A 27,532-nucleotide genomic window follows, 5' to 3' on the forward strand; every position below is an offset into this window, starting at 1 on the left:
CAAAGCGCCCCCCCCCCCTCAACCCATAGTCCACCTACCATGGAAATATTTTTTAGCGCGTAACTTTTACTTAACCCCCGAATACATCTAAAAATACCCCAATTCCCCCCCCCCAATACATCTACAAATATACCCCACTCCCCCCCAATACATCTACAAATATAACCCCAATACATCTACAAATATACTCTACTCCCCCCCAATACATCCACAAATATACCTCACTCCCCCCCAATACATATATAAAATACACCACAATACATCTACAAATCAGGCTTGCCTTGGGGATTATCACAGGTTGGGCCGGTGGCTGCAGGGGGGAGGGCGGTGTGGTGGTGGTGGTGGGGGGGGGGCGGTGGCTGGCAATAGGGGGGGTGGCGGGGGCCTGGCGGAACTGCGGGGGGCCAGTGGATGGCGGTAGCCGGCGGCTGGAGGGACTGCGGGGGGGTGGCAGGGGCCCGGCTGCAGGTCACATCAGTTGCTGCCATCCCTGCCCCGCTGCAGGCACCTCTAAGTCCCACAATGGCTGCTCGTGTGCGCGCCGGGCCTCCCTCTCACGCCGGCGAGGCGGAAGCTTAGCCCAGCTGACTTCCGCCGCTGCCGACCCGGCACCGGGTGCAGCGTTTTATTATTGGGGTTGTATTTTTATATGTATTGGGGGGTTAAGTAAAAGTTGTACGCTAAAATATGTTTTTCCGCGGTAGGTGCGCTATGGGTTGGGGGGGGGGCCTGCTCCTTTCATTTGTCCTGGGCCCCATGCTTTCTGTTGGCGGCTCTGATTGTGTGTGTCTGTGTGTCTCAAGTGAAACACACTATATGAACAACTTTAAAATAGTAAATTCTCCTGTAGTTTAAAGTAAAAGTACTGTAAATTCAGTATACAAACAGAAATTACAACTCCCCTCCATTTCAGCCTTCCCCCTTGCTCTTGTCCCCACCCCTCTGCCTTCTGTCACTCCCCTTGTAGCTAGAGACGTCTCCCAAACTCAAATTACAACTTTCGCTTGGGCTACGGAGACGGGAGACATCATCCGTAGCCGGCACTATAAGCGCAGCGTAAGGTGGAGCTATCAGGAGTAAATACTCACCCCTGTGGGGGTTGAGTGCTTGTTTTGTGGTTCTTTCCTCTTTGTGGGCAGGGGGGTTGACTTATATTGATGTGTAATGATTAGAAGCCATAGCACTGTCCATGAATACATAGCCCCCCCCCCCCCTTCCCTGCTATTTATGGGTTTTGAGAAGACATTGGGAGTATTTTAGTTTGGTAGGTAGTTAGGTGGTAGGTAGTTGGGACTGTTAACCCTTTAGTTAGTATTAGGGTGACCAGATTTACAAAAGTAAAAACCGGGACACAATAAAAAATTTTTTTATAAAACATGATCTCACCAACTGCGCCCCTTCTCCTTTGTCTCTCTACCCCGCTTTGTCCCCCTTCTCTCACACACACCCCTTTCTCTCTCCCTCCCCCAATATCCCTCTATTCTCGTTCTCCCCACCCCTACATTCTCATTCCACCCTTCCCTGTCTCTCTCTCCCCCATTCTCTCTCCCCCCCCATTCTATCTCTCCCCCATTCTATTTCTCTCTCCCCCTCCCCTCATTCTCATTGTCTCCCCCATTCTCTCTCTTTCCCCCCATTCTCTCTCTTTCCCCCCATTCTCTCTCTCCCTCCTCTCATTCTCTCTCTCTCATTCTCTCTCTCTCCCCCCCCCCCATTCTCTCTCTCCCCACATTCTCTGCGTCTCTCTCTCCCCCATTCTCTGTCTCTCTCTCCCCCATTCTCTGTTTCTCTCTCCCCTCCATTCTCTGTATCTCTACCCCATTCTGTCTCAATCCCCCCATTCTCTGTGTCTTCCCCCATTCTCTCTCTCCCCACATTCTCTGCGTCTCTCTCTCCCCCATTCTCTGTCTCTCTCTCCCCCATTCTCTGTTTCTCTCTCCCCTCCATTCTCTGTCTCTCTACCCCATTCTGTCTCAATCCCCCCATTCTCGGTGTCTTCCCCCATTCTCTCTCTCCCCACATTCTCTGCGTCTCTCTCTCCCCCATTCTCTGTCTCTCTCTCCCCCATTCTCTGTTTCTCTCTCCCCTCCATTCTCTGTCTCTACCCCATTCTGTCTCAATCCCCCCATTCTCTGTGTCTTCCCCCATTCTCTGTCTCCCCCCCCCCCACCCCATTCTCTCTCTCCCAAACTCTCTCTCTCCCCCCAATTCTCTCTACCCCCATTCTCTCCCCCATTCCCTCCCTCTCCTCTCCCCATTCTCTGTGTCTCTCCTCCATTTTCTGTCTCTCTCCCCCCCATTCTCTGTCTCTCTCTCTATCCCCCATTCTTTGTCTCTCTCTCTCTCTCTCCAATTCTCTCTCTCCCCCATTCTCTCTCTCTCTCCCCCATTCCCTCTCTCTCTCTCTCTCTCTCTCTCCCCCATTCTTTGTCTCTCTCTCCCCTCCCCCATTCTCTGTGTCTCTCTCTCCCTCCCATTCTGTCTCTCTCCCCCCATTCTTTGTGTCTCTGTGCCCCTCTTCCCATGCTGTGCCCCTCTCCCCATGCTGTGCCTCTCTCCCCACACTGTCTCTCCCCATGCTGTGCCTGTGCCTCTCTCTGTGTCTCTCCCCATGCTGTGTCTCTCCCCATGCTGTGCCTGTGTGTCTCTCTCTCTGCCTCTCCCCATGCTGTGCCTGTGCCTCTCTCTGGGTCTCTTCTCCCCCCCTCCCCCCATTGTGTGAGTGAGTGTGTCTCTGTGTCCCCCATTCAGGGCCATACCTGCATGGGTGGGGGAAGCCATCTTGAGCCCTGGCAGCAGACACCGGAAGTTCTCACTGACACTTCCGGGTCTCACTGCTGGGGCTCCGCTGCTCAGACCCGGCCCCTGCTCTCCTCCATGCATTGTCTGCTCTCTGCTGCCCCCCCCTGCTCTGATGGTGAAAAGCAGAACAGCCACAAAAAAACAGAACATTTTACAGCATGCAGGGCAGCCGGGACAGAGGTTAAAAGAAACGGGACTGTCCCGGCTAAACCGGGACACCTGGTCACCCTAGTTAGTATGCAAGGCATGCATCACTTCGGTTACAGGGTTAATTAACTTTCATTGTTGATTTACTCCAGGAATATATTACTTGTCAAAATATATCTGACATCTTCGGTAGCGAACATAGCAGAGTAGAGAACACGTGCCCGTTGACATTTTTCAGCTTGGGTATTTTTTAATTTTTTTTTTCTACGGAGTTCTGCAAACTTTAGAGCTAATTCAATAACGTCCTTTGGGTAGACCAGGGGGGCGCAAACTTTTTTTCCCTGCGCGCCCCTACCGGTGGTCCCCTCACTCCCGCGCCCCCCCCCCAACCCCCACTCACCTGCGCTCCGGCGTCATGACGTCACGTTGCCATAGCAACGTGATGTCACATGACCTCGCGGCGTCATTTTGACGCCGCATTGCCATGGCGACGCAGGAAGGAAGCCGCCGGAGCCTAGGTAAGTGAAGGCGCCCCCCGCCGGCAGTCTCGCGGCCCCCAGTTTGCGCACCGCTGGGATAGACTATTGATGATGAAAGTATTTTTCATAAAATTTATTTTAAATTCTAATACCCTTCTGCAGCTCGGTCTTCAGTATTATTCTAATTGATTTTGGGTTCATTGTTTTTTTTTTTTTTTTTTTTTTTTTTTTCAATATCCCAGTTATTTCATTTTAAAAAGTCATTTTTTTTTAGTAAGCTTATGTAAAAACTTCTGTAGATCAATAACTGTTTCTAAGAGATTTACATACTTGAGTTGCATGAAAGTGAAAAGAGCAGGCAGGATAAAGGGTCAAGCTATAGGGAGGGAGAGTTGGCAGTTATTTTAATATTATTTTATTTATTTTACAAATGTACATTCGCTGTTAAATCTGTCAGACTTAACCTTCCTACAGCTGTCAAATAAATAATACCATTGAAATACAAGTGTATTTAAAATACTTAATGACAAAGAGCGTTAATTACCTATTATAATCTAAGAGCACATCATTTGAAAAAAATAAAATAAACTACTGTCCTTTCTGTGAATGCTGAAAATCTGTAGAATGAGGAGTTGGTTGTTGAATTGAATGATAATACTAACCCTCCACCCAAATCTGAAATGAGCAGCAGAGCAGGATATATATCACCCGAAGTGGCTCAAATAGTTGTCACTTTGTGGTTAAAGCATTGCATTACTGCCCCAATAGCCATTGTTTTGCATGCTAAAGGCTCTTTACCTTTTGTTATATTGGTGCCCAAGTACAAACTTGCACTAGCTTTCTATTCTGGCGACACGCAGGAACGCCATTGCATATATGTGGGACTGCCGCTGTACCTTTGACTGTGCAAGTTTTAATACTGAATTGTAAGTCTGGATATTGCTTTTTATTGAATATAAAAGATTGAATCCTGACCTCGTTGGGCCATCTTCCTTTTTCTTCTTGTTGCGTTTGGAGATCGGGTTATTGAGGCATCTGGATCGCCCTCTTTCTTGAAGAGTCGCTGCAAGAGAGATTTGCTGGTTTCGTGGAAATTAGAGCCTTTTTGCACAGTGAACTTTGCTTTTTGATATACTGATGTAAAATGTGTTGCTTCTGTAATACCATTAGTCTCTTAATTAGACTGTTCTGTTTTTCAGGTCCCAAAGGGGTCATTAACGATTGGCGTCGGTTTAAGCAGTTGGAAACCGAGCAAAATGAGGAGCAGCGTCGAGAAATGGAGCAGCTTATCAAGAGGTTATCTATGACTTGTAAATCTCACCTTGATGAAGAGAAGGACAAAGAAAAACAGAAAGATCTGGAAGAAAAAATGAATGGAAAGGTAACTTCTACTGACAGGACGTGAAGGGTTTACCGATCTTTATGAATTAGGAATAAGACTTTGGAAACCTGCTGAGAAATCACTTATCGGTTGTACACAATTTCCCCCCGTGTTTGGTTGAACTTTTCAATGATTTGTTCATTGTCACGGTAGACCAGGACTTTTAACACCATTTATATTTAAGGGATCAGTCACAGGACAAAACACAGTTAGTGAAATAAAATTCGGTTTATTTTGGATAAATCCTCGGAAACACACAGAACTACAAAATACAAAAATATACACACTTATAGGGGCCGGGGGAATGAGAGCTACCCTTCCTAGGTGCAGGGACCCACTTCAAATGGGTTTCGCCTGTCCACTTCTCTGCTTCAGGATGTCAGAGTACTGCATACAGCAGTACAAGACAAGAATTGTCAAGATTCTGACAAGAATCTCCAGCTGGTCACAGTCCAACTCCACACTCCTTCCCAGAGGTGGACTTCTTTCTGATTGAACAGAGGGAGAGATACTCTGTGAGGGAGTGTGGAGATTCCCTCAGAGGGTAACTACTGCTCTGACCTGCAGTGTTCCTTTTATACCTCTTGCTGGCTATGCTTTAACATTGAACAATGGTAGCCAGCCAAGAGAAACAGTGCCTGGGGCTCAGACCTGTTAACTAATTCCCCACCTTTTTGTTCTATTTCTATGGAGAGCTTCAACTGAGTTAATTACTTAGTATTTCTCCCTAAAAATAACTAACAATGGAATATCTAATTTAATTTCTTGCATGTTCATTTCATCACCACAATATCAACTACTGTATCTAATCTGGGAGGAACTGCTAAGACATGTATAAATGCAGACATAAGGTAATTATGTAAAAGACAGGACTTAGCATTACACACAGCTAGCCCAAATCACATCATGAAATAATTCTAACTGGGGGAAAGATTACCACAGAGAAAATAATACATGCTTTGAAATGCATTCTTACACACAATTTACACATTCCCAGTTCTTCCCCAGAGGTTAAATACATTTGGCTGGATGAAATATTACTAGGATAGCTAAGTTACACAGTTTTGTACAGGTAAATAGCTGGGATTTCTTCCCACTAGGTCAGCCAGCGACCCCTACCGTCACACGCATTCAGCTGAGATTTGTGGTGGATGATCTGGGGATCAAATTCTACACAGCAATGGGAACAGCAAACCAAATGGGGGCCATTTGTGTTTGTTTTTTTACAACTTGGAGACCAATATAAAATATAAGCTCTTCTCAGCCAAGTGTTATAGATGATAGTAATGTAATGATGTAGCAAAAGACAGAAAAGCCCAATGCTACATCCAATATGACAAAAATACAGTGAGATACCTATATATTCTCTTGAAAAAGGGTCATTTAGTTAAACCCTTTGGCAAACGCGTAATAAGCCGGCGAGCCACATCAAGGCATGACCAAATTTGCAGGTCCTAACACTACCTGATTAAAATTCTCATTTACCCCCATATTTGAAGGGAGAATGATCACGGTTGATCTGTCCAAACTGAGCAGCATGAAAAATACTTGCTAACTTGGAAATGTTGTCATATTGCATGTAGCTTTGGGCTTTTCTGTCTCTTGTTGTATACATTTGGCCACACCCAGTAGCACTCCTTTTGACACTTATATACTGTGGCAGGATGACCGTGGTTAGTGAGGAGGCAACATAGTTCTGGTGAAATAATATGCTGGTCGTTTTATTTGTCCAAAAATGTAACAAAACAATGGGTGCTCTGTCCCTTTAAGTATAACAAAAATATAAACCAAAAGCCTATCCCCGTTAGACTTAATTTTGTGTAGTTAGTTTTAGTTTCCCTAACTTCCCAGCTGGTTAGCTAAACTAGACCAGACCAACAATATTTGGTAACACCACTTGACTCCTTACCCGGAAGCTATATTCCATTCGGGATAGCATAAGTATGAGCAGCCTGTGTCTGTCTGTCAGCTCTCCTCTGTCCTCTCTGTGTCTGAGAGAGACTGCTGGCTCAGAAGTTTTTCCTCTTCCCGTTTTTAAAAGCAGGTGAGCTCACTTAATTAGGATCACCTGTGGCCTGTCTAACTAGGGGAGTTAACTCATCGAATACTGGAAAGCAGGCATAATGCAACCTACTAATATATACAGAGTCTATGACTTCCACATATCAGACGATAATCAGAAAGCGGAGCAATGCTCACACCAGAATGTAGAGAAAAATAGATTCCAAGCGTGCGTACCCATACACAAATAACGATATATTGGATACTCAGTAAAAAGCTACAAAATGGGGCACAAAACCCCACCAACGCGTTTCGAGCATAAGCTCTTTCTCAAGGTGACTGATGATCAATTCTCACCGCGTTGTTTTAAGTGCCCGCTGTTCGCGCTATAGTCACTCCCCTCGTTCACTTCCTGACAGCATTTGGAGCGACAAGGGGATAGTGACGTCAGCGCGCACAAACGAGCACAAACGAGCCTGCAAAACGACCAAACTTTATTACTACACAATGAAAACACAAAAACGCACATTAAAATTAAAACCCGTTGAGTAAAAAAGACATTGACTTATACCAAAACATAAAATAATAAACAAAAAATAAAAAGAAACATATGTCAAAGGGAATATTTGTCTCTGTTAAAAGAAAACATACTTATATGAGCATAACCCACACATTGCCACTTACTGATGGTATAAAGAATTAGATGTAAAATTACATTTAAAGTCCGTGAGAGAAATGCTCATAATGAAAAAACTGTTTATGAGATTAATACAGAACATACTGGAGTTCCGAGAATTGTCTTATAGTTGTATAATACCACTATGATAAACTTATATATTATATGGCAGAGTTGATCTTGGAGTAGATGAGCAACAATTTTTTATATATATTGTGAATTGGTATGTGTAGAGATACAGGCATACCCCGGTTTAAGGACACTCACTTTAAGTACACTCGTGAGTAAGGACATATCGCCCAATAGGCAAACGGCAGCTCGCGCATGCGCCTGTCAGCACGTCCTTAACAGCAATACCGGCTCCCTACCTGTACCGAAGCTGTGCGCAAGCGGGGAGACTATAGAGCCTGTTACAAATGTGTTCTTTACATCAGTTATGCACGTATATGACGATTGCAGTACAGAACATGCATAGATAAGGGGGGAAAAGGCAGTGCTTCACTTTAAGTACATTTTCACTTTACATACATGCTCCGGTCCCATTGTGTACGTTAATGCGGGGTATGCCTGTATAACAACAAATATAATAAAGGACTGGTATAAACATTAACCATAATTTGAACCAATAATAATCCATAAAGGCGGGAAGTCGGGGTAAGTAGGGACAGGGAGAGAAGGGGGGAACACCCCCACTACCATCTCCTGCCGCGCGCGGGGATCGGCGGGAAGCCGGGGTAAGCGGGGACAGTGAGAGAAGGGGGGAACACCCCCTCTACCATCTCCTGCCCCTCGCGGGAAGCGGGGAGTAAGGGGGCTTGCAGGGAAGGAGCAGAGGGGCCGCAAGATGGAGGATTGGAGAGTACTTACTCTCCAACAGGTCTCCGGCCAGAAAGAATGGCCGCTCGTTGGGGGCGGGCTCATATAGAGCCTGGCCGCACGCCCACAAAGCCTGGGAGCGCGCGCCAATCAGCTGTCAGGTAGGGGGAGGCTTTTTTATTTTCAGCGCGAGCAGGGAAAATTTCAGCGCGAGCAGGGAAATTTAACAAACAAACACGTGTGCTGCTTGGGCCAATATTTACTCGCCCGCAGGTTAAATCCACTCGCCCGGGCGTGTAAATGTATAGGATTGTCAAACACTGTATATATATATATATATATATATATATATATATATATATATATATATATATATATATATATCTCCGTTATGGCAGTGCACATATCTCCACGTGAACTCTATGTCAACTCCACATTATCATAATGCTGAACATAATAGTGTAAGTAACGTTAAAGTTGTTATAAACCCTGTACAAATTTTAACTGAAACATGGACTAAGTGAGTGACAATGGGATGACAATGAGATAACAGTATGGGTTTGTATGGACAAAACCATGTCTATTTGTTGTATACAATAGGTTAATACCCTCATGTAAGTAAGTATATATAAAGACGCAAATATATGCAGACAGACCCACACCGATCTATCTTGAAAATCCATGGAGAATAATGAAATGAGAAAAATGGTATATTTAACTTACAGATATTCACTTAAATGATGTGGTAAGCAGACCATCATCGTTAATGCAGAAATGGTCCTAGATCCCAATCAGAGTTAAGGCCATCGGGTACCCTAGTTTTCAAGGTGAAAATCCAATATAATTCCCGCTTGTCTAGTAACTCTATAATATTTCCCCCTCTGATGGGTTGGACACATGTTCAATTACCATATATGAAAATGTATCAATATTTCCAGATTTACAATTTGTGAAATGTTGTGCAACTGGATGAATGAGGTCCCCTTTTTTGATGAGCCTTGGATGTTCCCTAATGCAAACCTTTAATGCTTATTACATAGTTACATAGTTGACGAGGTTGAAAAAAGACATATGTCAATTAAGTTCAACCTATGCTAAATTTAGACAACAGATACTTTATCCTATATCTATACTTACTTATTGATCCAGAGGAAGGCAAACAAAAAACCCCAGAGTCATATCATCCAATGATATCTCATAAGGGGAAAAATAAATTCCTTCCTGACTCCAAGAATTGTCAATCGGATTAATCCCTGGATCAACATCCTTCCCATGTATACTTATTTGGTATATCCCTGTATACCTTTCCTATCTAAAAAGATGTCCAACCTTTTTTTGAACAAATCTATTGAATCTGCCATCACAGTCTCCATGGGTAATGATTTCCACATTTTAACTGCCCTTACTGTAAAGAACCATTTCCTTTGTTGCTGGTGAAATCTCCTTTCCTCCAACCTTAAGGGATGGCCCGAGTCCTTTGTGCTGCCCGTGGGATGAATAGTTCTTTTGAAAGCTCCTTGTATTGTCCCCGAATATATTTGTATATAGTTATCATATCCCCTCCTAGACGCCTCTTTTCTAATGTAAATAAATCTAATTTAGCTAGCTTCTCCTCATAAGTTAGATTGTTCATCCCCTTTATTAATTTGGTGGCTCTTCTCTGCACTCTCTCTAGTGCCATAATGTCTTTTCTTAGGATTGGTGCCCAAAATTGTACTCCATATTCAAGGTGTGGTCTTACTAATGCTTTGTAAAGGGGCATAATTATGTTTACTTCCCTTCCATCCATTGCCCGTTTGATGCAAGATAAGATCTTGTTTGCCTTTGCAGCTACTGCATGACTTTGGGCACTATTGCTAAGCCTGCTGTCTACAAGCACTCCTAAATCCTTCTCCATCAAGGATTCCCCCAATTTATCCCCATTTAATTTGTAATTCGTCTTTTTATTCTTGCATCCCAAATGCTAAACCTTACATTTATCTGTATTAAACCTCATCTGCCATTTACCTGCCCACGTTTCCAGTCTCTTCAAGTCCTTCTGAAGAGAAATTACATCCTGCTCTGATTCTACTACCTTACACAATTTAGTATCATGAACAAAGATGGAGACTTTGCTCTCAAGGTCATTAATAAAAGTTAAAAAGGAGGGGTCCCAGTACCGATCCCTGAGGTACTCCACTCACGACTTTAGCCCAACCTGAAAAAGTTCCATTTATGACAATCCTCTGTTGTCTGTCCTTTAACCAGTTTTCAATCCAGGTGCATATATTATTACTGAGTCCAATTTTCTTTATTTTGTACACCAACCTCGTGTGAAACCGTATCAAAAGCCTTTGCAAAATCTAAGTAGACCACATCAACTGCATTACCCTGGTCTAAATTCCTACTTACCTCCTCAAAGAAACAAATAAGGTTAGTTTGGCATGATTTATCCTTCATAAATCCATGCTGACTCTTATTAATAATTTTGTTTTCCATTAGGTATTCCTGAATATTATCCCGTATTAAACCTTCAAGTAGTTTCCCCACTATTGAAGTCAGACTTACAGGTCTGTAATTCCCCGGTTGTGATCTAGCTCCCTTTTTAAATATAGGCACCACATCTGCTTTACGCCAATCATGTGGTACTGAGCCTGTGGAAATGGAGTCCTTGAATATTAAATATAATGGTTTTGCTATTACTGAGCTTAACTCCTTGAGAACTCTTGGCTGTATGCCATCGGGGCCAGGTTCCTTATTTACTTTAATTTGTTCAAGTCGCTTATGAACTTCTTCCTCAGTTAACCAATTGTTCATTAATATGGAGGTTGTGGCTTCTTCCTGCGGCTGTCACGCTGTGCTCACCACGGACAAGGAGGGACCCCGAAACTGAGGTGAGAAGGATAACACCTGCACCCACAGCTACGGGGACACGCCTGGAAAGTGGAAAATAGGCGTCTGGAACCGTACGGGAGTATTAGATAAAGTAAGATACTCGCCGGACGAAAAGGGAGGTTCCAGAGGGATAGTTGGTACCGATAGCCTGGGGTCCAGAGCCGGGAGGTAGGTCGGAATCCATGAGCCGAGGTAAAGGGTTGGAGAGTTCAGGAGGTCAGAGTGCAAACCAAGGGTCGAAGTCCAGAGCGGGTCCACAGCCAAGCCGGTTCGGTACACAAGAGATCACTAGGAAAGACAAAGAGACAGGGACTAAGGAAGGAACGACCGTGGGTAACACAGGTCACACAATGCTATGCTCAGCCAACAAAGGAATGGCTGAGCAGGGTATATGTAAGGAGAGAGGCCAATGGGAAGAGGGGGAGGAACGGAGGAGCGGTCCCATGGGGAACAGGGATAGGTGGAAATAATGCCCCAGCTGATTTGCTTGACGCGCGGCTTGTGAGCGGTGCACGCGCATCAGGCTGTGCCCCGCGCGGGGGAGGTGCGCGCAACCAGAGCTGGGGCCGGGAGTCCCTCTCGCGGGAGGAGAGAAAGGTGCGTGAACGTGCGCGCGCATGCGCGCTTCTAGTGGCAGCCGCGGGGACCAGGGAAGAGGAATGAGAGACCCGCTCGCGGCGGAGATCCTGTGGAGCAGGCGCCGGGTGAGTTGTGGCCTGGGAGGAACCCTTTTGGGGAGAGGTGTTCCTCGGGGGTCTTACAGCGGCACTACTATTGAACTTGATTCTTCCCTGGTAAACACAGAGGCAAAGAATGTGTTTAATACCTCAGCTTTTTCCTTATCTCCAATAATCTGCCTGCCCATCTCACACTGTAAGGGTCCTATATTTTCTTTTCTCATTTTTTTGTTATTAAGGTACTTAAAGAACATTTTAGGGTTGACCTTACTTTCTATTGCAATCCTTTTTTCATTATCCATTTTTGCTAATTTGATTGCCCTTTTGAAATTTTTGTTACATTCCTTATAATTCTGATACGATGTCTCTGTCCCTTCTGACTTAAAGAATCTAAACGCCTTCCTCTTCTTGTCCATTTCCTGCCCTAACTCTCCAAAACTATAAAAAGTAGAAATCCAAATAGTGCAATAAAGCTACAACAGTGAAAAATAATAAATTAAACCCAAAAATGCCTACTCACAAAAGAGCAGGGATTAACAGGCAATATAGAGACCAATCCAGTGTTGATAGCCGCCCTGGATGATCTATGATGGTAGTCAGCAATCTCGGTCAAAGAGATATAAAGGTATAGTTCAGATCAAACACAATACTTTATAAACAGATAAACAAGGCTCACAAATGGAGGCTTACTATCTTAAGGCAGAAAATAGGCAAGATCAATGTAGTGGTGCGGTACAGTCTCACCGCTCCCTCTCACACGATACACGCCTGCAGTTTCTTCCGCGTCCGTCGGGTCCGATGCGTCACTTCCTGTCACGCGATCTCGTTCTCCGAGGACATCACCAGCTCCTTGGGATTTGGCTGCGTTCTCTGTCTCTTGCCCCAACTGCTGTGAGCCAGCTCAACGCGTTTCGACGTTGCTAATGACGTCTTCAGGAGCCATTTATTTATTTGCCATTTCCTCCCCTACCTGTTTATTTAGCCACATTGGTTTTGACTTATTTCTTTTATACTTATTACCCAAGGATATACACTGATAAGTCTGCTTTTCTAACAATGTTTTAAAGACTGCCCATTTATCTTCCACATTTTTCCTGCAAAAACATCATCCCATTGTATTACTACTAGATTAGACCTCAGTTTATTAAAATCTGCCTTTCTAAAGTTTAAGGTCTTTGTTGAACCCAAGTAATCTGTTTTTTGATCATTTATTTCAAAAGAGACCATGTTATGATCACTGTTACCCAAATGTTCCAGGACTTGAATATTTGTTATTACTTCTACATTGTTTGATATCACCAAATCCAGTACTGCCCGTCTCCTGGTTGGTTCCTCAATAATTTTGGTCATATAATTGTCTTTAAGCACCCCCAAAAACCTGTTTCCTTTTGTTGTAATGATAATCTCATTGCCCCAGTCTGTCTGGATAATTAAAATCCCCCATTATGCAAACATGACCCAGTTTTGATGCCTTCTCCATTTGCAAAAGTATTTTAGCTTCCTCAATCTCACAGATATTATATTTGGTGGTTTATAGCATATTCCCACAAACATTTTCTTTATACTTTTACTTCTATCCACAAAGTCTCTACATTTTCATCATTCCCTTCATAAACATCATCCCTTATAATAGGTTTTAGATCTGGTTTAACATATAAACCTACTCCACCTCCCCTTCTATTTGTTCGATCCTTCCGAAAAAGTGAATAACCCTCTAAATTAACTGTCCAGTCATAAGTTTCATCTCACCATGTTTCAGTAATGCCTATGATATCATAATGCTCCCTTGCAGCTATTAATTCAAGCTCCCCCATTTTATCTGTCAGACTTCTTGCATTAGCAAGCATGCATTTCAGGTTTTTTTCAGCCTGTACTATTATCTTATCTGTTCCTTCCTTTCTGTGCCCACTTGGTTTAGTCTTTAGAAGTTTTCTAATATTATCTGTATTTACTATGGGTGTCTCACTGCTTGTCAAACTCGCACTTGCCCCCATTCTACTGGGGCTGGGGGGGGAGGGGGGCGAGGCTTGGGGCCGATGCTGCGAAGGGTTTCAGGGGGTGGTATTGGTGGGATGGCCCGGGGGAGGGGGTAGCCGGCAGCTGCAGGGGTTCGCGGAACGGCCCGGTCCTGCAGGGAGGGGGTGGTGGTGCTGCGAGGGCCCGGCGGCTGGTCACAACAGTTGCCGCCGGCCCCGCTGCAGGCACCTGTGCCACAATGCTGCTCCTGCCCGCACCGGGCCACCCTCTCGCGCCGGAAGCTCACTTCCGGCGCTGCCAACAGGGAAACTGGTGCCGGGTGCAGCAGTTTTTTTTTTTTTAAATTAAATTAATGGCTCACGGGGCCCGGGACGCCAGTGCCCTGTGTCCCCCCTGTTGGCGGCCCTGCTGGAGGAACTATTCACCTGGCTGCTAGAGGAATTATGCTCCCCCAGCCTTGCCATTTCTGCCCTGACATTCCCAATATCTTCACTCAACATGGCAAATCTATTGGGATGGGTCATCTCATAAACGACCTGCCTCTCCCTATTGCCCCTGCTTCCCCTTCTAACTGTCACCCAGCTACCTACCTGCTCCTCACTAACAGCAACCAAGCTACCTACCTGCTCCTCACTAACAGCGCCACCATCTGCACCACTAGTCGAAGCAAGGGCCTGCTCAGTGAGCTCTAAACCTCTTTCAAGATTGCCAATGTCCCTCAATATTGCAAGTTACCTCTTCAGATCAGCAATCTCTGACTCTAAAGAGATCCCCCGCTCACACCTCTCACAGCGGTATGCTCCTTGGAACAGCTGCTCCAAGTGCACATACATGTGGCAAGATGTACATTGAGTGGCATTTTCAATCCTGCTCATTCTAGCAACTATGACGTTTATAACACTAAACTGTACTTCAATATACTATACCTTGTTTAACTGCCACACCCATTCTTCCTCAGGCAGGAGAAAGGGGGGAAAAAAGGCTACAGGCTTCAATTACAACACACTTAAAATAAATTAACCCATTGCACACTTATGATTCCCTAATAAAAAAGGGGCGGATAAGGGAGAGGCCATCGTGGTCCAGAGTAGGATTCAATATAGAAATGAGTCATTACGACAACGACCTGATGAATCTTCCTACTCTCTACTACAGGGTGATCCCACCCCACAATTTCTAAAACAACCAAGTCCCTCCTTGATGAAGGATCCCTTTTAGAGGTCCTTGATCAGAAGAAGTGGGAATTTCTCTTTGAACCATATCCTACCATACCGGTCTTTCACCATCTCCCAAAGATCCACAAGACTTTGGTCTCCCCTCCTGGGAGGCCAATAGTCTCTACCATTGGATCTTTGGGAGATGGTGTCTCTAGATATGTGTACCATTACCTGCAAACATTTGTTAGGTCTTTTGCCTTCATACATCAGTGAACTCTTGAAACAATTGGTGTCCATTACCTGGCAGAGAAGTTACATCTGGGTCACACTAGATGTGACTTCTTTGTACACCATTATAGCTCATCAACATGGGATGGCAGCTGTCAGGTTTTATTTGGAACATTCTACTTTGTCACTTACACAGAGCACTTTTATTCTGGATTGTATTTATTTTTTACTAACTTACAATTACTTTTTGTTTGGGATTTTCTTTCTCCAAACACGTGGAACCGCCATGGCTACCAGCTTTGCTTCTTCTTATGCCAACCTATTTTTAGGTTGGTGGGAGTCGGTCCACGTGTTTTGGAGATGGAAACCGCTATCGGCAATTTATCACTTTCTATAAACGTTATTTATACGACCTTATCTTTATTTGGGAAGGCGAGGTGGATTCACTTTTATCGTTTATAGATTATTTTAATCACAATTTAAATTTTACATTTTACTCACAATTATGATTTTCAACATATATACTATCTAGATTTATTTTTATTTCTAAATATAAATATGACTTAGTTCTGATGTATATAGGATAATTAACTCGCGCACCACCCACTTTTTTAAGGGCCGACAGCTGTCACCCCAAGTCTCTTTTGAGAGGGATCCCTAAGGGACAATTAATAAGGCTTAAACGAATATGTTCCACCAATGAGGATTTTATAAAACAAACGAACGAACTTCTTCCGTCGCGGGCACTATATGCACGGCTTGTCTGAAAACTGGGCAGCCCGGGAGGCAAAATGGGGTATAAATCGCATGTAGTAACCCACAATGCCTAGAAATGTCCTCATCTGTTTTTTCTTAAGGGGACGGGGCTGTTACGCCGATGCTCGCCAAAAACCGGGACCGGATCGCGGGGCTGAGGTGGGGTTATATAATCACTGACCTTAGTCCGCGCAGACTGATCCGGAGTGCGCAGTTCGTAGTCGTGCATCGCAGGGTCAGGATTGGAGAAGGCAGCATCGTCGTTATTGAAGCCAAAGTCGGGGTAGGAGAAGACAGGACAATCGATGGCCGAAGCAGGGTCAGGATAGAAGACATCCGGGTTGTCGTAGTCGTAGCAAGGAATCGGTAACAGGCAGACAGGAGTTCCCTGCTTCAGCTTAGGAGCGTGAGCGCGGGAGTGGCCTCTGCGCGAGGAGCGGCCTCGGCCCATGACGCCGGTCTCAGCAGGGGGAGACAGCAGGCTGGTCAAAGTACACCGCAGGGCAGCGTCGGGGAAACGAACGCTTCAGCGCAGAAGTCCAAGTCAGGCCACTGCATAGAGATAGCAGCAGGCCGCAGGAAACTAGGGGTAGCCACTGCTAGGAGTGAATGCAGCAGGTACCAGGAAATAGGGGTAACCATTGCTAGGAGTGAATGCAGCAGGTACCAGTGCTGGCAACAACGCTTCAGCACAGGAGACAGGAACAGGCCTCTGGATACTCAGGAACTTGGAAGGTAAGAACGCTAGGAGAGAGGCCTGGGGCGGTTTGTGGCAGAGACAGTAACGTCCCAGGTAGGAGTTATGCTCGGCACTGGTTCAGTGCCAACGCCCAGGATATAAAGGGCGGAGATCCAATCACAGGAGGAGGGAGTGTGAGCATTCCTCCAATGCTGAAGCACAGGGCAGAAGCTGCAATGAGAAGCAGCCCATGTGCCATAGATTGCCAGAGGAAGCTTGCAACTGCATAGGTCTGCAAGGCTATAGTCAAAGGCAGTAGTGGATTCCTTACAGGGGCCAATTCTCATTGGCTTCTACTTTATTGAGCTGGGGTTTTACAGTCCCCTTTCCCACAACATAGCCAAGATATTTTGCTTCTGCCAAGCCGACTGAACATTTAGCTGGGTTGGCTGTAAGACTCGCCTCCTGAAAGGTTCTCAACACTGCCTCAACCTTTTGTAGATGTGAGTCCCAATCTGGACTATGAATTATCACATCATCTAAATATGCTGAGGCATAGTTCGAGTGCAGCTGTAACAATTTATTATTCATCAACCTTTGGAAGAAGGTTGCAGGCGCCCCATGAAAGGCCAAAGGGTAAAACGGTATACTGGAAGAGGCCAAACAAATACACAGATGCTTATCGCTCTCCGACTATTCAATATCAAATCTAATTAACTCATGGTGCATAGGGTGGAACTTATATGAACACATAAATCCAAAGGGGGGGGTTAGATCCCCAGTGGAGCAAGAAACCCAGGGCTGCACTCGTGAGAAAAATAAATAAAGGTGGACTATACAATATACTCCGGGCCAATAGCCCTGTGCTACGCAACGCAAAACAAAAAAGTTTTATTAAATACTAGGGAAAGGAACATCAGGGGGGTATAGGATGAGGGGAAGAAGTGCGTTAAAAATATGGTAGGTGGTGACCAGGGTAGAGAGATTCTCATATACCAGGTATGTTGAATGTGTACATCATTGTATTGTATACACAAAACTCATAAAACTGCCTGATACAAGTCTCAAATAGCCAGAAGAGCCCACCGGTGTATATTAGGAGGTAGCTGCAATCAGCTATATTATCCTTGTTGTTACTAGTTTCCTAGCTTGACACAAATGAGCACAAAGAACATGTATCTCTGCATCAATATACAAAGGAGCAACACTGGTGTTAACGTGATGCATATAAATATGCCGCTAGTCCTCTTGATAAGGAGCCGTTTGTATACACCCTCCTAGTGCTATCTCACTACACGTTGGGTCATATAAACAGCATAAAACATGCGTGAAATCAGAGACAGTGTCTGATACTACCCGTTCCGCCGTGTGACTGTTAGGTGACTCGGTACACCGGAGCTCCTGGCATCATCCTGGTCTCCCCCACCTACGTCAAAGGAATGACATCATCTAAAACCGACGGGCCGTTTCGCATAGGAACCTATGCTTCGTCAGGTCCCAGTTCTTCCCATCACTACCAACTACCTTCCTCAACATCATCTTAAGAGTTTTATTAAATCTCTCTACTTGTTTACCCCTGAGGAAGGAAGCGCAGTCTTCCGAAACGCGTAGGGTGGTCTTCGTCGGTGCAGTTGTTGCCTCCATACCTGTTGCGCCATCCGGCCTTATCTGAAGTCTTTCCTGCGGTCTCCGGTTGCGGCGGTCGGTGTACTGATCCGCCAACACATCAGAGCAACCGGTAGTGGGTCCTGACGCGCATCCTGAGGACATCTTGGCGGCTTTCCAAACACACACCAGCCGGTGCACGTGGGGAGCGGAGGTCCGCGGCGCAACAGACGGCAGGGGATTCTCCCTGGGCTCCAGCCAGATGCCAGCACACGCGGTGTGGATCATATGAGAGGGGATACTCTCCGATTTATCCACTGATTGTGACCTGTGTATGTCTGGTAAGCGGGCATTTCATCTGAGGCTGCTGTGCAGACGTGACATTTCATTTTTTTAATGCTGTTTTATTAAATGTGATATTTTACTTCAGTCTTGTGTCTCAGCACATGTTTGTCTATTAGTGTTATAGTTTGTCTAGTAGGGTTTGATGTATTGTTAGTGATTGTATTACGCTATGTTTGTCTTTATCTTTTTTGCATGACTTACTGCATTCATTGGAAGAGCACCAGAGGAGTTCATCATTTTACTGGTTGTATGACATTTATATCTATTCCTGTGTTGTGTACCCAGCGCCATAGATATAACATTTGTTTCCCATCACTACCAACTACCTTCCTCAACATCATCTTAAGAGTTTTATTAAATCTCTCTACCAGTCCGTCCATTTGCGGATAGTAAACAGAGGTTCTTAGGGACTTTATTTTTAGCTCTACACATAATTCTCGCATAAGTTTAGATATATAAACGAGGTGCCCTGATCTGTCAAAATTTCCTTCGGTATCCCGAGTCGGGAGAATAGTTGGTACAATTATTTAGCTATGGCTTTGGAGGAAATATTACGTAAGGGCACTGCCTCTGGATAGCGAATGGCATAATCTAGAATTACTAGGATGTATTAATGACCTGTGGCAATTTTCTCCAAGGGACTCACTATATCCATAGCAATTCTCTCAAATGGAATCTCAATAATAGGCATAGGAATTAACCTCAAGCTCAATTACCTCAAGCTTGATCGGGGGACTGTCAACTGACACTTGGGAGAGGAGGCACAGAACCTTTTTACTGCATTATAGATCCGTGGCTAGTAAAATCTTTTTAGGATTCTTTTCTGTGTTTTCTCCACACCAAGATGACACCGCCCCCCCCCCCCTCCCCAATAAGTGAATGTGCTAGCGCTAACACCTTCCTTACTAATGAACTGGGTACTAACAATGTTTCTATTACTTGGCCCTCCTCTTGGCTCACATGGTACAACAAATAATTTTACCGGGACCCCATTAACTTCTACCGCTTGGCTAAACCCATTTTTCAACTGGGGATTATTAGCCTGTACTCTTCCAAAATTACTTGGGAAAAGTTCTAGACTTCCAAAGCCTTCCTCTTCTGGAGTTTGGCCTGTTACATCTATGGGTAACTCTGACTTCTTAGTGTCAACAAGCCCTGTCTCTGACAACTCCTCATCCTCTGTTCTTACTCTGTTAGGATAGTAACCAGTGCCAACTAGTGTGTGGGCGGACCTCTTTTTTTTTTTTTTTTTTGTCCTTCCTACGTTCTTGTTTTGATTTAGGGGTTTTAGACACCTCAGAGACTAATTCAGGGTCTGTAAACAGAAAAAACATCATCCGCAGTAGGATTGTTTAATATGAGTTGTCCTCTGATTAGAGTGTCAAAACCAGGAAAACTACAACCTAAAACTAGGGAATGGGGCAACTTTGGTACAATTGCTTCCATAGTTTGGATGACTTGCCCCTCGACTTTTACTTTTATTGGAGTCTTGGCGTACGGAAGCGTACACCATGCACACATAATACCCGCATCTTCTCACCCTGGCGTAACTGGAGAGGCTTAACCAACATCCCTGATACCAAGTTAATATCACTCCCTTGAGTATCAGGGCGGAGGTTGGTTTACCATTTAAAACCACCGTGGTGAGAAAGTTGTGGGTATTTTTATCCCAGCGGGTCACACATGCCACTCCGCAGAACTCTGACCTCACCGAGCCATACGCACACTCCATTGGTTCAGACAACTTAGGGCAGTGAGCCTTAATATGTCCCGCCTCCCCACACTCAAAACAAACAATTGTTCCAGTTCGGTCTTGAAACCCTTCAAGAGATTTAGAGTTTCTAGCCTTATCCAGGTTTTCTTCCAGACCCGGCCATGGGTCTTTGTTCCAGCGCTATCTTCTAATGTTTGTGTTGAGCAGCGGGTTTTGGTTTGTGCGAGAGAACATGGAGCGTGACAGTTCATTGGTGGCTAGAAAACGTTCCACTGCGCCTACCATGGCAGCATAAGTGAGGGGATCTCCTTGTCCTACCCAATGTCGGAGTTCCTTGGGTAATGCTCGAATGAAGCGGTCCAACACCACCATCTCAAGGATCTGTGTTGGGTTATATGCTTCGGGTTTTAGCCACTTTGTCGCCGCATGGATCAAATCCCATAACTGGGATCTGGGTGATTTCTGTACCTGATATCTCCATGTGTGGAACCTTTGTGCACAGACTGCTGGAGTCACTCCAATCCTTGCAAGGATTTTGCTTTTTAGACGGTCATAATCTGCTGCGGCTTCTTCGTCGAGGTCACAATATGCTTTTTGGGCTTCCCATAGTAGAAAGGGTGCGACAATCCTAGCCCATTTGGAGCGGACCCAACTTTCCCGGGTAGCGATTCGCTCAAAGGACCGTAGGTATCCCTCGACGTCATCTTCTGCACGTATAGGTTCGCCCGGATGGGCCACACCTCGGCTTTACCGGTCAGGGTCATAGTAATCTGGGCCAGGCGTTCAAAAAGCCCCCTCTGTGTTTCTGCGATAACGCCAAGCTGGGCTGCAAGTATCTGGTTTCTCACGGTGTGCCGCAGTGTGTTCCTACTGAATAGAGGTGCTGTTTAGTAGGGCCTTCATGACATCCTCCATACTGACAGTAACAGTCCGCACAGGATCCAACAGTTGCAATATGCAGCTCCATCCCTTTTACAGCGTCATCCCACTTCTGATAGCACTTGTGGCAGGATGACCGTGGTTAGTGAGGAGGCAACACCATTCTTCTGGTGAAATAATATGCCGGTGGTTTTATTTGTCCAAAAATATAACAAAACAATGGGTGCTGTGTCCCTTTTAAGTATAACAAACATAAACCAAAAGCCTATCCCCGTTAGACAAAATTTCCCTATCTACACGGCTGGTTAGCTAAACTAGACAAACAATATTTGGTAACACCACTTGGCTCCTTACCTGGGAGCTTTATTCCATTCGGGACAGCTTAAGTATGAACAGCCTGTCTGTCAGCTCTCCTCTGTCCTCTCTGTGTCTGAGAGAGACTGCTGGCTCAGAAGTATTTCCTCTTCCCGTTTTTAAAAGCAGATGTGCTCTCTTAATTAGGATCACTTGTGACCTGTCTAACTAGGGCAGTTAAGTCATTGCATCCTGGAAAGCAGGCATAATGCAACCTCCCACGAATATATACAGAGTCTGTGACTCTGTCACAATACATATAATATGTGGTATGTTTTGGAACTTCTGGAGCTTGCTAGGATTCTGTGTGTTTAGTAACTTTTTCCAGCTGGTCTCAGTTGTTTTGGAGGTTAGTGGCCCCTCCCCCTCCCCCCCAGGGTTTAAGCTCGCCCCTCCCCACTTTCCAAGTTAGCAGGTCTTTTTCATGCTGCTGGGTTTGGACAGATTAAATATGGGGGTTCATGAGACTTTTAATCAGCTAGTGTTAGGACCTGCACATTTGGTCATGCCTTGATGTGGCTTGCAAGCTTATAATGCTTTGGCCAAAAGGTTTAACTAAATGACCCTTTTTCAAGAGAATATATAGGTATTTCACTGTTTATTTTTGTCATATTGGATGTAGCTTTGGGCTTTTCTGTCTTTTGTTGTATACACATTTGGCCACACCCACTAGCACTCCTTTTGACATAATAAAAAATAAATATATATGTGTATGCGGTTTGTTTTGGGGCTTCTGGAGCTTGCTGGGATTCTGTGTTTATTAATGTTATGATGTAGTAATGTAATGATGTAGACCAGAGCTTTCCAAACTGTGTGTCGCGACACGTTAGTGTGTCGGCTGCAGTGTGTAGGTGTGTCAACGCTAACGTAACAAGAAACCTCTGAGCGGTGCGGAAACTGGGGGTGGCGCATGATTATTTAGGGGGACGGCGCGGGCGGTTAGGGCCACCAACAGGGGGTTTGCTGGGCCGTGCACCGTCCCCTAGACAAAACTGGTTACCACAGGGTGACATGCGCGTGCTGGGGGAAAATAAATAAATAAAAATCCCCCCCACCTGACTGGTTGGCGCGCAGCCAATCTATCCGAGCTGCACATTGAGGGGGCGCCTTTTCCTGCATGGAACGAGTAAGGCAAGTACAGCTCCATGCCCCTGCCCCCTCTGCTCCGATTGGCCCCCCGTGTGTCCGATCCCCGTTTGTTTGCGTGCGTGTGTGCGTGTGTGTGAATGAATACAGACAACAATCCACAGTCAGTCACCCAGCCTCTCTCTCTCTCACCCTCTCTCTCCGTGTCACTCATAAATGACAATTTTGGAAATGTATGTTATCATACAAATCATATATTTTTAAAAATATAAATGAAAGGTTTTCATGAGATATGTTGTGTCCCCATACATTTTGTTATTACAATTTATGTATGTGTCCGTATCTCTTATAAGGGGTTAGTTTAACCTCCGGTTTGCTAGTAAAACAGATTTACTGTGTCGCGAAACGATGCATGTCTAAAAAGTGTGTCACCAACACGAACAGTTTGGAAAGCTCTGATGTAGACCTTCTCTTGAGATGGTGGAAAAAAGAAGTATGAAATGAATCAGAAAAATAAAAGGATCGCTATTATGTTTGCACTTAGTGTATGATCTCAATTCACTATTTGAATAAATAGCGTCCTTTGGGTAGACTATAGATGATAAAAGTATTGTTCATTCCTTTACTTTAAATTATAATACAGCTAAACCCCGTTATAGCGCGGGGTCGCGAAAAAACAAAATGGCCGCCGCCGCAAAAAAAAAAAAGGCCACCGTGATCTGGGACTCCGCGCTGCCGAAGGGGGAGAGCTGAGATAACTCTCCCAGAGCCCAGCGTCGCAATGGCAGGCCCCTGGACCCCCCACTCCCAGCAGCACTTACCCAGCATCTGCAGCAGTTGACTTGTGCAGAGAAGCTGCAAGGGGAAGGAGAGCTCACGAGATGTCAGCTGTTTGAGTTCCTGGCCAGGGATCAGCTCCCTTCAATTCTCCCCCACAGCAGCAGAGATACAGGCAGGGAGAGGGGGGGGCTCCCTGAGCCCAGCGTCGCACCAAACCACAGCAGCACCCCCCCTCACAAACCACAGCACTCCCTCCCCCCCCCCCCCACACACACACACACCCCCCACACACACACACACCCCACAGCAGCACTTACCCAGCATCTGCAACAGTTGATCTGTGCAGAGAAGCTGCGAGGGGGAGGAGAGCTCACGCAGCCTTTGCTGGGATGTCAGTTGTTTCGGAGTTCCTCAGCCAGGGATCAGCTCCCTTCAATCCTCCCCCACAGCAACAGGGAGAGGGGGGGCTCTCTCTGAGCCCAGCGTCGCAGCGGCAGGCCCAAAACAGTGTGCTGTGAGAGTGTGCAGTGAGAGTGTGTGCAGTGTGCTGGGAGTGTGCAGTGAGCAGTGTGTGCAGTGAGAGTGTGCAGTGAGAGTGTGTGCTGGGAGTGTGTGCAGTGTGCAGTGAGAGTGTGTGCTGGGAGTGTGTGCAGTGTGCAGTGAGTGTGTGTAGTGTGAGTGTGTGCAGTGTGGCAGTGTACAGTGTGCAAAAAAAATGTAATAAATAAAATAAAAATGTTAAAAAAAAAATTTTTTAAACGGGAGCCACGTGAAAACCGCGTTATATGCGGATTTGCGTTATAATGGGTCGCGCTATAACGGTATATAGCTGTACCTCACTGCGGCTCGGTCTTCAGTATAATTCTAATCGACTCTGGGTTCATTTTAATATCCCAGTTCTTAACTTTTAAAAATTATTTTTTAGTAAGCGTATATAAAAACGTCTGTAGATCAATAACTGTTTCTAAGAGATTTGCATACTTGAGTTGCATGAAAGTGAAAAGAACAGACAGGATAAAGAGTCAAGCTATAGGGAGGGAGAGGTGGCAGTTATTTTAATATTATTTTACAAATGTACATTTGCTGTTAAATCTGGCACAGACTGCACCTGACTAATGAAGGTTAAAACCTGTCTTCTTCGTATATATATATTAAAAAAAAGTAGTTCTGATATTGGAGCATTGTGTGTGTTTATTGGGCTCAATGCAAAGATTTTTTGGCAGTCTAGTCCTCGCTTTTTTGGCACTGCCTTGTTGGAGCATTTTTTATATCAGATAGCAAATAAAACTGAAAACAAACTACATTATCCACATTAGAGTGACTCCTGTTTTTATTAAGTCTTTTACATAAATATATCCCTCCTACTTACATTCCGTTAGATCCGTCCTGTCTCTGAGTTCACCCTACTTACCACTTAAGTTCTTCGGGAAAGGGACTCCTTTTCCCTCATGTTCCTTTTATCTGAAGCGTTTCTTCCTATTATGCACGTGTATTAATGCTGTAAAGTGCTACGTACATGGATGGCGCTATGTAAATAAGATAGACATACTCGAGTGACTTGATATTCAAAGCAGGATAAATAAAGCTGCTGTGCTTGTATTCTACAATATTTATTTTTGACATTCAGCATGTTTTTCTTTGATTTGTTTAAATATAATGTGTGTACGCGCATGTACATTGCAGCATAACGTGAAGTATGCCTTGATGTTATGCTGATCCAGAGAAGAGGGGAATAGTGCTGTTATTTAAATCCTACCGAACTAGCGTTATAGCCATCCAGACATTGTAAAAGACCCATTTTAGGGTCTGGATGGGAGTGACGCCAAGTTTTAGCTTTGACTTAAGGTTAACGAGGGGGCCTAATTTTAATAGGCTTTAGTGGATAGCCGATGTTCTGAAAATGCCTCCTTTGCATTTCATCACTATCGTCCGATAAAGTTAACATTCTCCTCTTTAACGTAATATTAAGCCGCGTTTTGGCCTTAATCTCCTTTCGAGGATATAGCGGATACTATTACCGTCACTTTAAAGGGTTTCACTGAGCTTTGATCTGGACTGAAGAATTATTGAAGGTAACGGGGTGCAAACATTATTTGGATTCTTTTTGCTCAGAGAAGATTAGATAAGAGAACATCTCAGTCTTGTAAGCATGTGTACAAGATGTGTACAAGATGTGTACAAGATGTGTACAAGATGTGTACAAGATGTGTACAAGATGTGTATTCTAACAGTGTCGTGCTTTTTCAGATGCCCCTGCAGGAACACAACATGCGGAATGATGATGAAGATTTCTTACAACTATACAGAAAACAAAGAATAGAGGAAATGAAGAAACGGCTGTGCCATGCACAACTATTCAAATACGTTTCTGACATTACCAGCGGCGAAGAATTTCTCGATGTCGTAGATAAAGAGCATAATACTACTCTTGTAATGATCCTCATTTACGAGGAGGATATTCCTGGCTCGGAGTCTGTAAATGGCAGTATGATCTGTCTTGCTTCCGAGTTCCCTGAAGTCAAATTTTGTAGAGTGAAAAGTTCCCTTTTAGGAACCAGCACTAAATTCACAAAAAATGCTTTGCCAGCGCTGCTTGTGTATAAAGCAGGAGAATTAATAGGGAACTTTGTGCGGATTACTGATCAACTCGGGGAGGATTTTTTTGCCGTTGACCTGGAAGCCTTTTTGAAGGAGTGTGGTTTGTTGCCGGAGAAAGATCTTATGCGCACTTCCATTTGTAATCCGTCGATTGAATGTTATGACGATGATAGCGATTTGGAAATAGACTAGGTACTGTGCACCAAGGCACTTTATATAGGGAGGGTCCATGACCAAATTGTACACGGATGCCGGGCTCGTTTACGTGTTAGTTAATATTTGAGAATACATGTTTGTTTAGTATAACTTGATAACATTTGACTAATAAAAGCATTACACTTATCAAACGGACAGCCTTGGTTGTTTGCTTTTGAGCCTCTTCACAAAGTTAGTTAATATGAGACTAGAAATATGAGGCGCAGGCCCTTAGTCTGTAAGATGTGATTAGCACAGAGGGCGTGGTATCTTGGGAAAAACCCAGACAATATAAGAGAAATGCTGCACACCTCAAAAAGAAAAATAATGATACAGTTACCGGTGCTCCAGTGTTTGCACGAAAGCCTGCGATCAGTCCTGAACAGATGAACAAAGGAACATAGGGCACAACGGGTTTAGCAAGTGTTGGCTCAATAAATGAGTTTGATTTGCTAAACCCGTTGTGCCCTATGTTCCTTTGTTCATCTTTGGAAAAGCCCCATTAAAGTCAATCGGATAGCACGTCATCTGCGCTTCTCACACCCTACAGAATAAGGGCCTTAGTGAGGTGAATTTAAGGAAGACAAAGTGGTAACCTGCCGAGAAGCACAAAAAGCAAACTGGTCCAGGGAAATACGTGAGAGAACGATGTGTGGGAAAATGAGGGTGTGTCTCACTGTCTTACATATACAAATAAAACATTACGTTGTCACTCGGACAAAATGCATCACTCCTTTTTTTTTATATAGCAGATACCCTTTTCCCGTCATTTTATTAGCCCACAAGTTAATTTGGAAGCAAAATATGTCATGTAGGATGCAAGAATGCTATACAGTATGTAGCTTAGGAAATGGTTAATGATTCTTAACTTACCAGGACTGTTTTATTCCCGACCAACAGGACCATTAACCACTGAACAATTTCTAGTTTAAATTTAACAATGCAGACTGTCCATCTTTCATTTCATTGGTCACCCATTACATGTTTATGGAAACACAAAGTTCTCCCTTTTTATCGGTTGTCTTTTTGTACCATGTTTGCGAGCATGAATTTGTTACTGACTTTCTCCTTGGATGCCAGCTTGAAATCTTCATGAATCGGCAGTGCACCTGGGTTTAGGAATAGTCACAGTATTAGTTTATCCTAGAAGTATGGTTTAGCCCAAAAGTCTCCCACTAAGGAGAAGATTAGGCAAGCTCCTATACTGGATATAGCACCGCAATATAGCGATAAGTCATTCAATTGCAGTTAACCGAGTATTGGAGCTTTGTTAATTCCTGGTGAATGTGGGGAATGTTCTAATATAGTGGCTTCTAACTTAAGAAC

The 27,532-nt window shown here is 44.6% G+C and overlaps 1 protein-coding gene across 5 annotated transcripts in view; it reads left to right on the forward strand.

The window, feature by feature from the left end:
* Positions 1 to 26,358, forward strand: part of PDCL (phosducin like) — a 35,100-nt gene extending 8,742 nt beyond the window's left edge. For all 5 annotated transcript variants that reach the window (XM_075579328.1, XM_075579332.1, XM_075579329.1 and 2 more), the window contains 2 exons: positions 4,628 to 4,809; positions 25,661 to 26,358. In XM_075579328.1, the coding sequence (XP_075435443.1) occupies positions 4,628 to 4,809; positions 25,661 to 26,203 (725 nt within the window). In that variant the 3' untranslated portion in view covers positions 26,204 to 26,358. The remainder of the gene's footprint in view (positions 1 to 4,627; positions 4,810 to 25,660) is intronic.
* Positions 26,359 to 27,532: the final 1,174 nt, after the last annotated feature.

Source organism: Ascaphus truei, chromosome 21, assembly GCF_040206685.1.
Source record: "Ascaphus truei isolate aAscTru1 chromosome 21, aAscTru1.hap1, whole genome shotgun sequence".
In the NCBI taxonomy this organism is placed as follows: domain Eukaryota; kingdom Metazoa; phylum Chordata; class Amphibia; order Anura; family Ascaphidae; genus Ascaphus; species Ascaphus truei.